We start from the raw sequence: 15,286 nt of genomic DNA, 5'->3' as shown, positions 1-15,286 counted from the left end.
TACCACTATGCCTGGTATTTACTTCTATTACACAACCCCCCCATAAACCATTTCGCTCGGATTTGTCTGTGAGTCTGTCGCCTCTACTAGCCTGTGAGGGTCTCCCATTTCCATCTGTATGCAGAGCCAACAACACTGGGACTGACACAGAGTAATACCATCAATGAGTATCTGCAGGGAAGGGAGGGACAGACAAGCAGAAAACCCATCTGGTTCCAATTAAAGACGAGATGGAATTCCTACGCCATGGCCCAGTCTTCCCGATCGTGCTGCCTTCCTGGAAGCGGGGTAGGGTGCAAGCAAATAGGCAGAGGTTTCAAAAAGTAAGGATTCTTGCTGGGAGAGGCTGATCAAGATAGGTCTCCCACAAGACAGCCTCCAAACCTCCTCCTCATTTAGGACTTGTTTTTCCAATAATTCTCCTCTTTGAGTAGTGTGGTAATAGTGAAACAACGCATGAGCAGAAATTTTACAAGGCCAAGGCTACAATTATGGGATAAGATGAAAGTCTTATAAGATTAAAAAAAAACAGCCTGTAAAGATAAAAATAACAATAATAATACAAACCCTAGCTACACAGAGAAGATACAAATCCATCTCATAGGGCCTCCAACAACGTAAAAATTGTCAACATCGACTCCACAAGCATTTCCTGGGCACTAATATAAAGAAGACCAGGAAAGAGTTCCCGTCCTCTGCAGCTTAGACTGCAGACGGAGGAAAAAGTAATGACTACAATTTATTAAGCACTGAATTGTAAGTCTGGGAGCTCCTGGCACTGAGTTCACTCTGACTCACAGCCTCACAGAGTGCTGGGCAGAGTGGGAAGTGAGGCCAGCGAATGCAGCTGGTAGAGGAGAAGCACACACAAACTGAATGAATGCACAGGGGAGACAGCCCTAAGAAAGGTGAGCACGGGTCTCACCTCCCTTTTAGACTGAAGCTACTAGAACCTCAAGGACCCAGTCCGAGCACAGTATGTTGTCCCTCTAAGATGCTTATATATAATAGCTGCCTGGGAAAAAACGCCACAAAAAAACCAAGAGTACCCCAGATACCTTCACATAAAGAAACGCCTGCCTCCCTTCCAGCTTCATGTCCTGATCAAGGCTTCCTTTCTACAGGACTTTGCGAAGAGATCCTAACATGACTCAGCCCACTGATGCTTTGAGACCCATGTGGGTTACCCTGTCGATTCAGGGAAGATGACACGCATCAGGAAGAAGGTAGGCGTTTGCTCCAAACTACTAGGGAAGTGAAGCGCCTAAGAGTGACCCCAGGCTTTCGCACTGTCTCTCCTCCTAGAGGACACACTCACCTGGCCTCTCAAAAGACAAAGCTTTACGGCAATGGGGTGCCTTTCTTCCTAATGGGGCAAACGGGACAGGAGAAGCTGCAGGATCCAAGGAGTACATTCCCCATGCAAGCCACTCACCATGGGTGATGTTTAGCTCGTTGCCAATGGCTAAGCTCCAGACTTTGCCTCTCACGCTGGGAGGGATTCCCTGCCACCACAGATCTCGAACTTTTCTAGAGCACCACCTGCACAAAAACGGAAACGTGAGCTTATCACTTCGTTTTCTTTTTTTTTTTGAGGAAGATGAGCCCTGAACTAACATCCACCACCAATCCTCCTCTTTTTGCTGAGGAAGACTGGCCCTGAGCTAACATCCATGCCCATCTTCCTCTATTTTACATGTGGGATGCCCACCACAGCATAGCTTGATAAGTGATGTGTAGGTCTGCACCTGGGATCCGAACCAGCAAACCCCAGGCCACCAAAGTGGAGTATGCAAACTTAACCGCTGCGTCACCAGGCAGGCCCCTATAACTGTTTTCAATGAAGAAATATCTGTCCACCCGTGTGCCTGGCCCCAAACCGCAGGAGTGGGGGATGCACAGTTGTGTGTCACAGTCTCCACCACAAGGAGCTTACAGTCCAGTGTTCCAGAGATCAGGAGATCAACAACCGCCTTCCACTGGGCAACTACTGTGACAGGTGTGCCAAAGGTGCTGCATACACAGGGAGGGGCACCACACACCAGAGGACCCGGGGCACTATTCTGGAGCCAATTTAAGCAGACGAAGGACGGGAAGGACTTTCTCAGCAGGAAGCACAGCAACAAGAAATAACAATAACCTGGCCTGCTACAGGAACTGCAAATAGCTGGGCATCGTGCAGCAGGTGCCAGGAGCCCCCACGCAGAGCTGCAGGTGAAGGGTAGACACCGGGGGCCTCGGGAGGGAAGCCCCAAGAGCACAGCCACCCAGTGCACCGCTGCACAGAGGGGAAGCACTCAGATAAGGAGGGCCAAACTCGACGGGCAGAGGAGAACTCTGATTGCGCAGAACATTCTGAACTGCACGAAGGTGATGAAGTCTGCTGGTCACAATGAACACACACTGCCAACAGACTGGGACAAATGTAACGGTGCCACACACTCCCCTGGTGCTTCTCAATGCCACAGAGTGGGGAGAACACGGGCTGAGGCTGCAGAAACCAGCTCTGCACCCCGATTCCACCCTTCCCTGTGGAACCTGGAGCAAATTACTTCTCCTCTCTGAGCCGGGATCCTCCTCTCTAACTTCAAGACGATGAAACCTTCCCCTGAAGGGCCGCTGTGACAACTAAGTCGGATAAAGCACAGGGGCAGCCGGCACCCAGCTGGTGCATTCGGTGACAGCTGTCTTCTGCGTGGGTGCATCTGGACCACACCAAGCATCAGCCAGTGCAGGAGTGACCAGGGGTGGGGGCTGCAGCCACACAGGAGGACAGCCCAAGGGTTCTGGGGACCTCGACCCTTGTAACTGGGTCCATTTTGAGGAGAAGTTTTTCCTCACCATGTCCAGCCTATTAAGGACACTATCCAGAAAAGCAGCCTCTGGGAACAGCTTGTTTTCCTAGTGAAGATACTCAACAGGGCTGTCTGACCCCCTGTAAGGAGCCTGAGGGACACCCAGGTAAGTGCCAGAAGCAAGTCTCCAACATCCTGACATACAGTTCAGGCGGAAAGGGACAAGGACAAAAGCAAAACTGGCATCCAAGCTCCCCAGCAAGTCCTGTGATGCAGGGAGGCCCAAAAGAGCCGCGGCCTCTGTGAAGGGCCCTGGTACTGAGGCCTGCCCACACACTGCCCCTCCCCATTCTGCAGATGCAGGAAGAAAAGATCTACAGCTGCCCCTTAGATGGAAAGATGTCAGCAGCTGCCAGACTCTGCTGGACGTTGTCATCAAAGAATACACAGTGCCCACCCTCAGGAAGAGGACAATGGAAGCCTGAGCAGATGGATGCAGTGCACCCGAGGGAGTCTTCCACAGGCACCTGGGCAGCACGTCTTCCCCAAGGAAGACTGCGCTTTAGAGAGCGAAGAGCTAGCTGGATGAGGAACTAGAGGGCAAGAGCATTCTAGGCAGAGGGAATGGAACAAGCAAAGGCCCTGGGGCTCCCTAAGGAGAGAGCTCCACCCAAGTGAAGGAGAGACGAAAGGTGAGGCTGCCGAGAAAGAGACAGGCTATCTCATAAAGGCCGCGTCAGCTAAGCTAAGGAATTCAAATTTTACACTGAGAGTCACAAGAAGTTACTGAAATTTTAAGCAGGGAAGAGACAGACTCGGGCTTTAGGAGATCCCTCTGGCTGCTGAGAAGATGATTTGGAAGGGGTGAGAGAGGGCGGCTGTCACAGTACACAGGCAAGGAATGACGAGGGTGGAGCCAGAGCAGGGAGAAGGGAGACTGTGCAACTTTAACTTATTTGGTAATTTCACTGAAGGCTGTGATATGAGCTACAATTAAGACAGCTGCTTCCTACAGATACCATAAATAAATGATTTACAGTCCAGCAGGGCCCCTTATGTCACAGCTTACATTGTTTCCCAGTTAGGCAAAATCTCGTTATTCCAAGTGAGGACAGCATTTCCAATGCTTTCTTCTAATCTGCATCTTTCTTCCAGCTGCTTTTTCCTCCGCTGGGCTTCTTTTAGCTCTAGAAATCGCAATTAAAAACAAGAAGAAAACATCTACTAACCGATATCTACCATTTTCAAGCTAGGTGACTTTTCTCAAAGAATCATGACGCACAAACACCAGGAAAATGGCACAGAGGTACAGCAGTGAAACTTCACCTCCCAAGACGCGTTTCATACCTTACGGAGTTTAGAATGCATTACCCATCTGTCAGTAAGCTTTTAAAGTACAACATACATACAGAAAAGTATACAAAGAAAAACACAACTCAATTATCACAAACTAGACAAACCCAGGAAACTACCACCCCAGTCAAGAAACAGACCCTAACCAGAACAGCAGAAGCCCCACTTGTGCTCCCTCCACCCAGTTCCCTTCCCAGTGTAGCCTCTATCTTCATCTCTAACAGCCTGAGCATAACTCTTAGTGGACAACTAGCAACTCTGCGAAATATCATGCATTTTCATTTACATATATTTTTGTATTTTTTTTATTGTGGTAAAATCCACAAAACACAAAATTTACCATTTTAACCATTATTAGATATACAATTCAGTGGCTTTAGCACATTCACATTGCAGGGCCGCCATCCCCACCATCCATCTCTAGAACTTTTTCATCTTCCCACCTGAAACTCTGTGCCTATTAACCACGACCTCCCCATCCCCCCTCCCCCAGCCCCTGGTCCCCACCATTCTACTGTCTGTCTCCATGAATCTGACTATTCTGGGGGCCTCATAAGTGGAATCATACAATATCGGTCCTTTTGTGACTGGCTTATTTCACTGAGCATAACGTCCTCAATGTTCATCCAGGTTGCAGCATGTGTTAGAATTTCCTTCCTTTTTAAGAGGCTGAATAATATTTCATTGCGTGGAAATACCACATTTTGTTTATTACACGTACTTTTTGAACATCCTAGAATCATAGAGTTTTTAGGCATTGCGAGGGAATTTTTATCAAACCCCAGGACATCTTCCTGTAACTAAGGAAGACCGAGCCCAGAAGGCTGACGCTTTCTCCAGGCTAGTAATTTTATCCTATAGTCTCTTTCCTCACGTAAATTCAAAGTGTTGTTACCCTGACTAAATTACCAGGAATGGATAGTAGAAGCATACATTTTTGATGGAAAATTATACATTTCAAAAGATTAAAGCATTCACCAAAGTTCAGGTTCTAAAGCTGCAAAAGGTAAAGAGAAAATATCCAGAAAGACAGAAAACCTTGTGCTGCCTTACATAACCCAACACGTGTGGATTCCATTACCTCGTTTTTTGGCCTGAACCACCATTTCTTCATACTGCTGTCTGTGTTTCTGAGCTTCTTCGGCTGGCTTAGCCGGGAGATTTCTTGATACAAAACAAATGATTTTTCACCATTACAAATATCAAGTAAGTCTCTGAGAAACAAAACTTGAAGCATCATTTACTAAAAAATGAAAAGCTCAAAGACCAAAAACTATGTTTGTTAAGATGACAAAAACACAGTTCTTTCATAAACTAAAAGTATTTTCTTACAAAAGTAAAATAAACTCGTAAAAAATTTCAAGTATTAGTAGAAAGAAGAAAATAACAATTACACATTTACAACTACCCAATTACCCATAATTCCAATAGAGAGAAACACTTAATCTCTTGGTGTTTTTTCACCCCCCTCTCCAAAGAAACTTTGATTTAACCACAATGCACTAATAATTGTCCACAGTTATCCTTAAAGCAGGGACCCTAATGGCACATATTACATACATGGATGAATACTTTTCCTGGCCAGTTCCTTTTTTGGTTGAGGAAGATTCACCCTGAGGTAACATCTGTTGGCAATCTTGCTTTTTGTTTAATGTGAGCCATCGCCACAGCATGGCTACCGACAGACAAGTTGTGTAGTTCCACACCTGGGAACTGAACCCAGGTCACCAAAGCAGAGCACACGGAACTTAATCACTCGGATACCAGGGCTGGCCCTGGCCAGTTTTCTTAAATGTGCAACTTTCATGTTAGCTATGCAGTTCATCTGTTTTGTTTCTTCATATACAAATTTATACCATAGTTCTAAGCATCTAAATATGGCATGCAACTTCAAATCTTGTTAAAAAAATAAAATGCATGCTCTCTTTGAGAAACATGCTGGTGAATTTGCTGGCCCTTGAAAACTGGGAGGGTGGCAAGGTCTCGGTGCTTGTGCTCCTCACACAGTGTAACCCACCCTCCCCTGGATACTCTGAATGACTGTCGTTCGCTACAGAACAGGGCACAATTCCCCAGTCCACATTTCAGAGCGCATTACAAGGACTGGACCTCACAGGGTGGTCCAAATCTCCATCTACCTTTTTAACCCTCCATTTCAGGTTTCTCTCCTATCTACCCACTCATCTACAATTTCTAAGGACCAAGAATTAACAGCAGAAGACACATTTCTTCTTTAGATTTTACCAATTTTAAATTTCAGGGCTGGCAGGGACCTTTGGGATTCTAGCACAATGTTTTAGTCTTTTTTTTCCCTAAAGCAGTGGAATCTTTCGATTCAAACACAATGTTTTATCGAAACTCAATACTTAAAAAGAGGTAAGCTTTCGTTTGGTATGAAGGAGCAATCTCTTTACCCCACTAAGGCCTCCAAACACAATCTGTAAATCAGCCATCTAAATCCACTTCCTCAGCACACAGAGGAGGGACTTGCTACGATCACCCAGACTGTTTCCTGCAGATCCCAATCCCCCCGGGAGGCTGGGCCAGGCATTGTTCCACAACACGGATGCCTCCAGAACGCCCAGTCTAGAGCAGACTTCCTGGTGTTGCTTGTAGTTGCAAGCCAGTCTATAAGTTACAATACCTACTTAAATATTTTTAAATGCTAAATTAAAATAAAAAATCATTAGTTGTTTACATCATTATGGAACACACACAGATACAGGGAATAAAGAGGAACTCAACATTTTTAGTAAGTGACGGCTTACTACACTGCTTCCCTCTTGTGACCCTAGTTGTTTTCTCATGACAAGGGGATTAGCAAATTGTACTCATCCACTAAAGCAAACATCTCTGTAGATCCTTCTCAAGACTCACGCTGGTCTGTCTTCCAGGATGAGTGCGGTGGTGGAAAGCGGCTCAAAATCAAGATTCTTCCTCACATTCTGCTTTGGAGACGGTGGCTTGCTGGGTCGTCCAGCCTTGTCTTCATATTCCTAGGACAAAGAAACGACAGATAACGCTGGGCCCGGCCAATTCTGATATTACGAAGCCCTTCTGAAAGCAATAAAGTTGTTTAGTCATAAAGTCTTTTAGGTTGATTTTGAAGATGATACACGGAAGATATTTCTTGCTATTCAGAAGGAAAAACTGCCAATGAAAGAAAGGGATCCCACAGCTCGGCAATTCATCACTTTATTATATGCCATCACTTTATTATATGAGGACTGGGGGCTTCCTATATTGGTGGGGAAGTCACTAAGGATCTCATCATCCTAGCTGCCCCTTTATAAGGGCCCAACAATACTATCTCAGGTCTCCTATGCTTCTCCTGGGGAAGTGGCAAAGGATGTTTTTCCTGTCCTCTGGACAACGTAAATTTTAACTGATTACTGCAGTGGCCACGAGGATGCTCAGAGCCAGAGCTTCAGCCAATTCTAGCATTCATCTGAGCCCCCCCAACTTCATCTCCTGTACCCACTCCCATCCTAAACTTCTAATCCGTTTCCTTTTATCCCATGGAATTTTATGTATTTTGTTAGCCCTTCAAATCTTTTCTGAAATGAGGAAGGGGTTAAAAACCTTTCCCATGAGGATGATTAAAGCTGTTTCATTTTCTTAAACCAGAAACATCAAAACAGAAATTCTTTAACATCTCTGTATGAAGCCATCGCTATAAGCTGTTGCATAAATAATTGTGCCATTCCCTGGAAAGCTAAGAGCAGCCTCCACACTACCAGGTCACTAATTTGTCCCATGGACGGCAATCAGGAAAGCTCAGTCACACCTGGTGACCCACATTCCAAAGACCCAAACAGAAGAGTTCAGGAGAGCCAAGCAAGTTGGTGCCAAAGAGTCTAGCTTCTGAAATTATGTGTGTGCATGTGTGCATGTGCGTGTGTGCCCTGAGCCCCTCTGCAAATTAAAAAAATATATATATATTTTCTTGTTGCCTATTACAGACAAAGCTCTTGGGACCCTCCTTTAGGAGAAGATAACCTAATAGGGAAGACAGGACAAACAAACCAGTGGTTAACCCACGATTTAAACCAGCTCTCCAGACAACAGAAGCAGCATCCTGAGTAGAACGCGATTTGCTAAATGAATTTTACCGACACTAGCTGCCAAGAGGGGTGTTACTGGTAAAATCATTTAGCAAAAAATTACTTTCTCAGCCAGAAAAATCTATAGAGGTTTCTAAAAAGTGGAAAGGAAAGTTTATTTCCTAAAAAAACAAAGGCTATGAGAAGGGTGTGTGCCAAGAAGCACGTGGGTGGGGCAGTTTCTGTACATCTGGATGCACGAGGTTAGATGTCTTAACACCGTTTACCCTGACACTTAAATGGTTCCCCTCAAATACTACAATGACCTCCACATACCCAAGACTGAGAGAACTGACTCGCATTTTCAATTCAAACATCTGAGCACCTGCATGTGCCAGGCACACAGCTGTGACTCAACACAGCAGCGGCCCTCAGGAAGCTTCCAATCTAGCACCTGGATGGCAAAATCCTGAAGTTTACAGGAAATACACCAAAAGCTGTATGTGAGGAAGATTCTGAGGCATGCTGCATTTAACAAGGATTAGTAATTGCCACTACTCACTGCCTCTTACTGCTGACCCTGCTCTAGTGAACTATATGCCAAGGCCAGAGATGTTGACCTCCAAAGTTAGAAGCCCCAGAATCTGGACGCCCATTTTCCATTTTCTTTCATGTGCTTTACACATGTTGTCCCACTTCATCCCTGTAACGATCTCTACGGCAAGTGGCACCCCATTTTACAGATGGGGTAACTGAGATTCAGAAGGAAGTGACTTGCGCCTAAGCACACAGCCGGCAGGGGCTGAGCTGGCAGGACTCTCCACTCTGAGCTGGCCCAGCCTCTTCTGGGGATATGCTCAAACAGACAGGTGTGGAGTTTGAGAGGGAAAAGGTTGAGTCCCACACCGGTTAAGTGGGGCCTCGGGAGCCAGACAGGTCTGGGAGCAAATTCAGATCCACCACGAACCAGCCATGACTTCCAGCAAAGCACTTACTTAGAATCCCTGAGCCTCATTTCCACATCTGCAAAAAGGGAAGCAGTACCCACCAGAGAGGGCTAAGGAATGGGGAGAGCCTGGTGAGGCAGGGCGCACAGGCCTGGGAGCAGAGGAAGCGTCAATAAAGGGTAGCCCTGGATGCCGATGCCATTCTCTTCTTTTTCCTAAGACCTGAAATAACTGTATAAGGAAAAAAAAAAGACTCTAGGGCCAAGCTATCAAAGAGCCCTGCAAAGTCTGCAAAAGCTCAGATACGAAAAGGAGTAAAATGAATTAAATGCCTTGATTCATGACCAAAAAGGTCAGACCTCTTCAGTTAGAGCTCAGAAGCTCTATTACTAATAACAAGCGGCAGCAGCTGACATTAACGAGCCAAGCACTTCTTGACGCTTTAGACAGACCGAATTAACTCAATTTCACCTTCACACTAGCCCTCTGAGGGAGGAGATGCCATTGTCCCCATGTCACAGATGGAAAGGAGGAGGCCCAGCTGCGCAGCGGAGGAGCTGGGCTCAGAAGGTGAGCATTCTGGCTCTGTCGACACATTTTTCACCAGACTGCCGCCCTCTAGAATCCGTGCCAGCCGCTTGTGGACATGATGCAGAAGTAACAGCTACTCATATTCAGTCCACACAAAGCCTTCAACCACGACAGAAACTCGTAACACTGAAGGAGCTGCAGATGCAGGGCAAATACTTATACTTTAATCGCATAGAGCACTACATGATTTAAAAAGAAAAAGAAAAACAGAGGCGGCTTGGCCTGCCCATAGTACTTGAAATCTTAGGGAGAGCCCCTTCAAAACACGAATGGCAGTGGGAATTGTCACAGGTCCTGCTCTGAGCCTTGGTCTCCCACAGCTACGGAGAAATGTCAACAGTAAGCTCATCTTCCAAACCAGACAAACCGACCTTAGAAACAACAAAGAGGACTATTCACTCTAAGGATCCCCTTTTTCGGGGGGTGGGTGGAAGCAGTGGTTAAAAAGTCCCTGGAAAAACAACTTTCAGCTCTGAATTATCAACATTGGGGTCAGCACGTGATGTGGCAATGGCTAGGGCTTTGGAAGGAAAAAGACCTGAGGCAAGTCATCTTGCGTCTCAGTCTGCCTCAGTTTCCCATCTATAAAACGGTAACAGCTGTGAAGACTATTATCCTGATGAGATGAGGTGATCTATATTAAATGGCTGCCCACTAAAGCGTGAGCCCTTTCTATGTGCCAGGCAAACATCAGAGTCATCCCAGCCTCAGCCCAACTTGTCATTCCAAAGTTTCTTCTCTCCTTGGGACCCTTCTGGGATCAAGTTTTGAAGTCTCTGAGTCTAAACACAACGCCATTCATCAGAAGCCCTGCATGCTAATCGGTATAAATCACCCATTCAAGTGACCGCTACAGACTCCAACGCCCTGTACAACCGGAGAGGGAATTCAGAACAGGGTTCTTCAAAGTTCCAGTGGCAAATCCGCTTAAGTGGTCATGGCAGCTTTTTTAAAAAAATCAAACAATAAAAAATATCAGAGTGCACATGGCAAGGAGTTTGTTTCAGTTCTATACCTAGTTTTACCTCTGCACCGAGCCTCAAGTGTCTAACCAGGGAGTCATGTCAAAAGAGTCTGCAAGCCACTAATTTAGAAGCATAGTAGGTCAAAGTCCCCGCCCTGAGTAGTTTACCATGTTTTCTGCTGGGAAGACAAGACCAACATCAATGAGACAGCAGCATAGAAACCTGCTGCACCTAGGCAGGGGCTGAGCTGTGGGCTGTGGTCTGATGACCAGCAAAGGGTCAGGAAAAAAGCAGCAACCCAGGGCAGCTGAGCACAGCCTCAGCTCCATGCAGGGGCCACGAGCAAAACAGATTTAGCAGGCAGGAGGAAGAGGGAAAGGGACCACCTGAAAAAGAGGAAGCTCATTTGAGAAAGGACCACAAGGGGCCCAGCTCTGAAGGGCTCACTCTAGTAGGGGCGGTAAGATGCTAGCAGAGGCTAGGAAACCAGGGGAGATAAGGAAAAATGCCATGAGAGGGCAAACCACATGCTGTGAGAGCCCTGAGGACAGGACATCTGTGGCTGGGGGGAATCAAGGAAAGTGTCTCATAAAGGGTGTCACTTGAGTGGAAAAGGACAGGGGAGATCTGGCCTACAAGGCATGAGGGAAAGGTATCCTGACAGCACAAGCAGTGACCGAGAGACACACATGAGCACTTTAAATGGGAACTGATGCTGAGTCAAAGCTGTTCCGCTCTATATTTTATGGCCTCATCAACAAGCCACCTAGAGCTGGCGGGACAAGCCCAGAGAGAACAAAAGCGGGGAGGGGGAATGAGTTAAACTCAGTGCAGAGACAGAAAGTAAACAGAGTGAGGCGATGAGCCGCTTAGACGCACCTGAGCACCTGACGGCAGGGTCTGCCTTATGTGTATGATCTAAACAGTGCTAAGGGCAAGGATAAGGGCATTAGACTCTCGAATTAAGAGTATAATTTGCCAGTTAAAAAAGAAAAGAAAAAAAGCCTAATTCAACAGACATTTGTTTTAAGAGGAGGAAGAAGAAAAGATCAAGATTCTCAAACAATGAAAAGAAAGTATTCCTGCTACAGTGACAAGAGGGGTCATCAATGCCACTTACAGAACTGGAAGAGTACAGCAAAGATAGCCAGTTATGCCAACAATCTAGCCAGCAGAAGCCCCCTGGCTTCCTGGAAATGTTTGTTAGCTAGGAGAAGAAAGGGTCATCAGTGAAAACCAGTGCTCAAGTCTCTGACTCAACTGTATACAGTGTCAAGATGAGCCCTCTAAAATAAGCACTAAGGGTTTTGGAGGGATGTCTGGAATAAAGCATAGCAGGTTACCTCATGTGGTACCTATTAAAAGGGTGACATGAACCAACACCAGTGACAGCACAGCAACCACATCTGCACAGGCTGAGGACCCAGGCAGCCTGCAGGGGAAGCACCGGGGGGTGGCAGCAGGCCTGGGTTTGAACCATCCCTGACCATCGCCACCAGCAGTGTGACCTTGAGCACATTCCTCCATCCTTCCAAGCCTGTTTCCTCATCTCTTAAATGAGGAGATTAAATAAGAATGAATTAACATACGACACGTAGCCACAGCAGTGCCCAGAAAATGACAAGGAGGATTACTATCATTGTACTGCTACACAATTACTTTTCACGGTATTTCCCATTAAGACGGGTATTAACAGGGTTGTGGTGAAGACTAAACAAAAGTGCAGAGCCCAGAATACTGCAGCTGGTTTCACACTTTGTCACTTATAACAAGCAATTCTGGAGGAGAGAGGAGCATTCCTTCAGAATTTGGAATGAGACTTGTTTTGCCATTTTTAGTGGGGATGCATGGCTTGTGCATGTCTTACAAAGGCTCAGCCTTCCAAAAGACAGTCCTAGTGACCGCTCAGGCTTGATCTCACAGCAGGAGGGACCCCTTAGAACCCCTGAGGCCTCCTCATACTTCAGTTCTCTTATCCACATTCCCCGCAGTATTTTCCCAGAAAGCATTGTCTAAGTTACAGGAAACGTTGGCACCTGGGAAAACTACTCTCAGGAGGCCTTTTCTAATTGTCCTATTCCTTACAAGACACCTAGAACACAAAATTTAACCTGTGAACCGGTGAATGAAACGTATTAAAACTGAGCCGGGGGTGTAACACGCCTGGTTGCTGCTGCAATCTGACCACCCTATTTGGACCTAGAGGAACAGGGTGCAGGCTGATCTTCACACAAAGGCTTCCCCAGCACCGCGGGCGAGGCCGTTCTGGCCTCTAGAAGGGGGCCTGGCCTGGACTGACCTGAATCTGAAAAGAGGAGGCAATCACATTTTGGCGATAACAATTAGGACTCAAGGTCGCGCGGGCTCTCTCTGTCTCTCACTGTGCCGATCAACCTGAATGCTGTTAGAAAATCATACGGAATCACAGACACAAAGAATGGCAGGAGGAGAAAGGCGCAGCACGACGGCCACATGCAAGCTCCGGCTCGTCGGAACAGACGTATGTGACACACATGCACCCGGGCACACCCACGGAGGGCCCCCTCCAGGCCGGCGGCAGGCCCCTCGGAGGGCGCGGGCGGCGGCCCCACTCACCATGAACGCCGCGGGGCTCAGAGGCGCGCGGCCGGCGGCTCCATGCCCCAGCGAGCGAGCGGGGCTCCCGGCCGGGCCTCGGGCGGCGGCTGCGGCGGCTCCGGCGGCTCCGGCGCGGGCGGGGGCGGCAGGCCGCTCAATCGCGCGCAGATGCCGCGCCGCCGATCCGCATGCTCCGGCTCGGCGCGTCAGGCCTGGCTCGCAAGGACCCTGGGCGGCGGGGCGGGGAGACCCCTGCTCCCCGAGGTCCTGGGCTTTGACTGGCCGGCAGCTAGAGGAGGTCGCGGCGCCCTCTCTACGTCGGAGCGTGGCGGTGGAATTCCATCCCCCGGTTACACTGGGCCGGCCTGAGTGCTCACACTAAGCAAGTTATGCCGCGTCGTCAGCACGCAGACATCATGCTGGACAATGTGCATTCCAAGACGGAAGCAGCCAACACCAAACGTACGGCAAAGCTCTGCTTTGTAAGACTTTTTAAAATAAGAAATGTATATCACCAAAAGGAACTAGGTAAAAATGTTAACACTAGTAACCTCTGGGCAGTGGGGTGATTCTGAGCAATTTTTACTCTCTTCTTTATACTCTACTGTGGCTCGTGTTTTCTACAATAACATTAGTTCAATCAAAACGTCAGGGTACACACAAAAATACACATTGATAGAAATAGGACTAGTGATTGCTTCAGGGGATTGACTGGGGAGGGGAAGTAGAAACTGCAGGGTGACGATGTTAGCTTGACGTGCATTCATCAAAACGAACTGAACAGTACATTTCAGATGAGAACACCCACTGTTTGTAAATTATACCTCAATTTTAAAAAAATCTTTAAAATCTGAATAGGGTCAAAATTATTCCTGGTCTGCCCATGGGTCCAACGTCCAAAGGCTGAACACATCCAGCCTGAGGCAATACAAGATTCTCCTTCCGCGATGCAGAAGGCCCATGAGTACCAGGCTTTGCCCAGCTGGTTTTCTGGATGACAGCGTTACCAAATTACCACCAGAAACTTCTTCACTCAGAAGAAGCCTATCATGTCCATCAGGCTGTAATCAAAAAGACAGAAAATGACAGGTGACAGCAAGTTTGTGAAGAAATTGGAATTTTCATAAGCCACTGATGGATGCAGCTATTTTGGAAAAGAGTTTGGCCGCTTCTTATATAGTTCACCTACCACACTTCTAGGAAGCGACCCAAGAGAAATAGAAAAACAGGTCCACAGAAAGGCTTGCATGCAAATATTCATAGCAGTGCTATTCATAACAGTCCAACACCAAAAACAATCCAAAAGTCCATCAAACAAGGAATGGCAAACAGCACCGACACAGCGATGAGCAGGAAGAAACTAGTGATGTGCGCTACTCCAGGGGTGAATCTCAAAACATTACCCTACGTGGAAGATGCCAGACAAAAGATAATTTGCATGATTCCACTTAGACAAAATTTCTTTAAAAGGCAAATCTCTAGAGAGAAAGCCTGTCAGCGTTTGCCTGGAGCTGGAGGTGGGACCTGAGATCCACTGCAAAGTGTCATGAGGGAACTTTTTTGAGTGATGAAAATATTCTAAAACTGGATTGCAGTTATAGTTGCATAACTGTATAAATTTATTTTAAAAATCACTGAACACATGACTTTTATGAGTGAATTTTATGGTATAATAATTAAACCTCAATAAAGCTGTTTTTGAAAAGTAATAGGATAAAAGGGGAGAAGCCGATGCTGGCTGGAAGAATTAGGGAAAGCCTTATTAAGAAGAATTATTCAAAAATTTGGAAATAAGAGAAAAGCATGGGGGGATGTCCTTTCAATTCACACCTGGGCATTTTTAACATGCCTGCCTGAAGTTTATTTAATTCTCTAGGAGAACATGCCTATGCTATTTATTACTCGATTAGAGCCCAGAAACTGTGAAGTGACATATTAACTTGCGAATTTATGTCCAATAGGAAAGATTACTCTAGAGATTATGTTTTCTTGTCCCCACGAGTTTGTGTGTTTAA

General features: G+C 46.7%; 1 protein-coding gene across 2 annotated transcripts in view; it reads right to left on the bottom strand.

Annotated features, from left to right (window-relative positions):
* The window catches only part of TBC1D14 (TBC1 domain family member 14), a 102,994-nt gene that overhangs the window by 26,593 nt on the left and 61,115 nt on the right, over positions 1-15,286 (bottom strand). For both annotated transcript variants that reach the window (XM_046656088.1, XM_046656087.1), the window contains exons 4-7: positions 7,026-7,144; positions 5,230-5,312; positions 3,865-3,982; positions 1,436-1,542 (exon numbers count right to left, since the gene is read on the bottom strand). In XM_046656088.1, coding sequence (XP_046512044.1) covers positions 1,436-1,542; positions 3,865-3,982; positions 5,230-5,312; positions 7,026-7,144 — 427 coding nt within the window. The remainder of the gene's footprint in view (positions 1-1,435; positions 1,543-3,864; positions 3,983-5,229; positions 5,313-7,025; positions 7,145-15,286) is intronic.

This window comes from Equus quagga, chromosome 3 (assembly GCF_021613505.1).
Source record: "Equus quagga isolate Etosha38 chromosome 3, UCLA_HA_Equagga_1.0, whole genome shotgun sequence".
NCBI classification, from domain to species: Eukaryota; Metazoa; Chordata; class Mammalia; order Perissodactyla; family Equidae; genus Equus; species Equus quagga.
The sequence above is the reverse complement of the archived record's forward strand: the minus strand, read 5'-3'. Positions and strand labels throughout refer to the sequence as shown.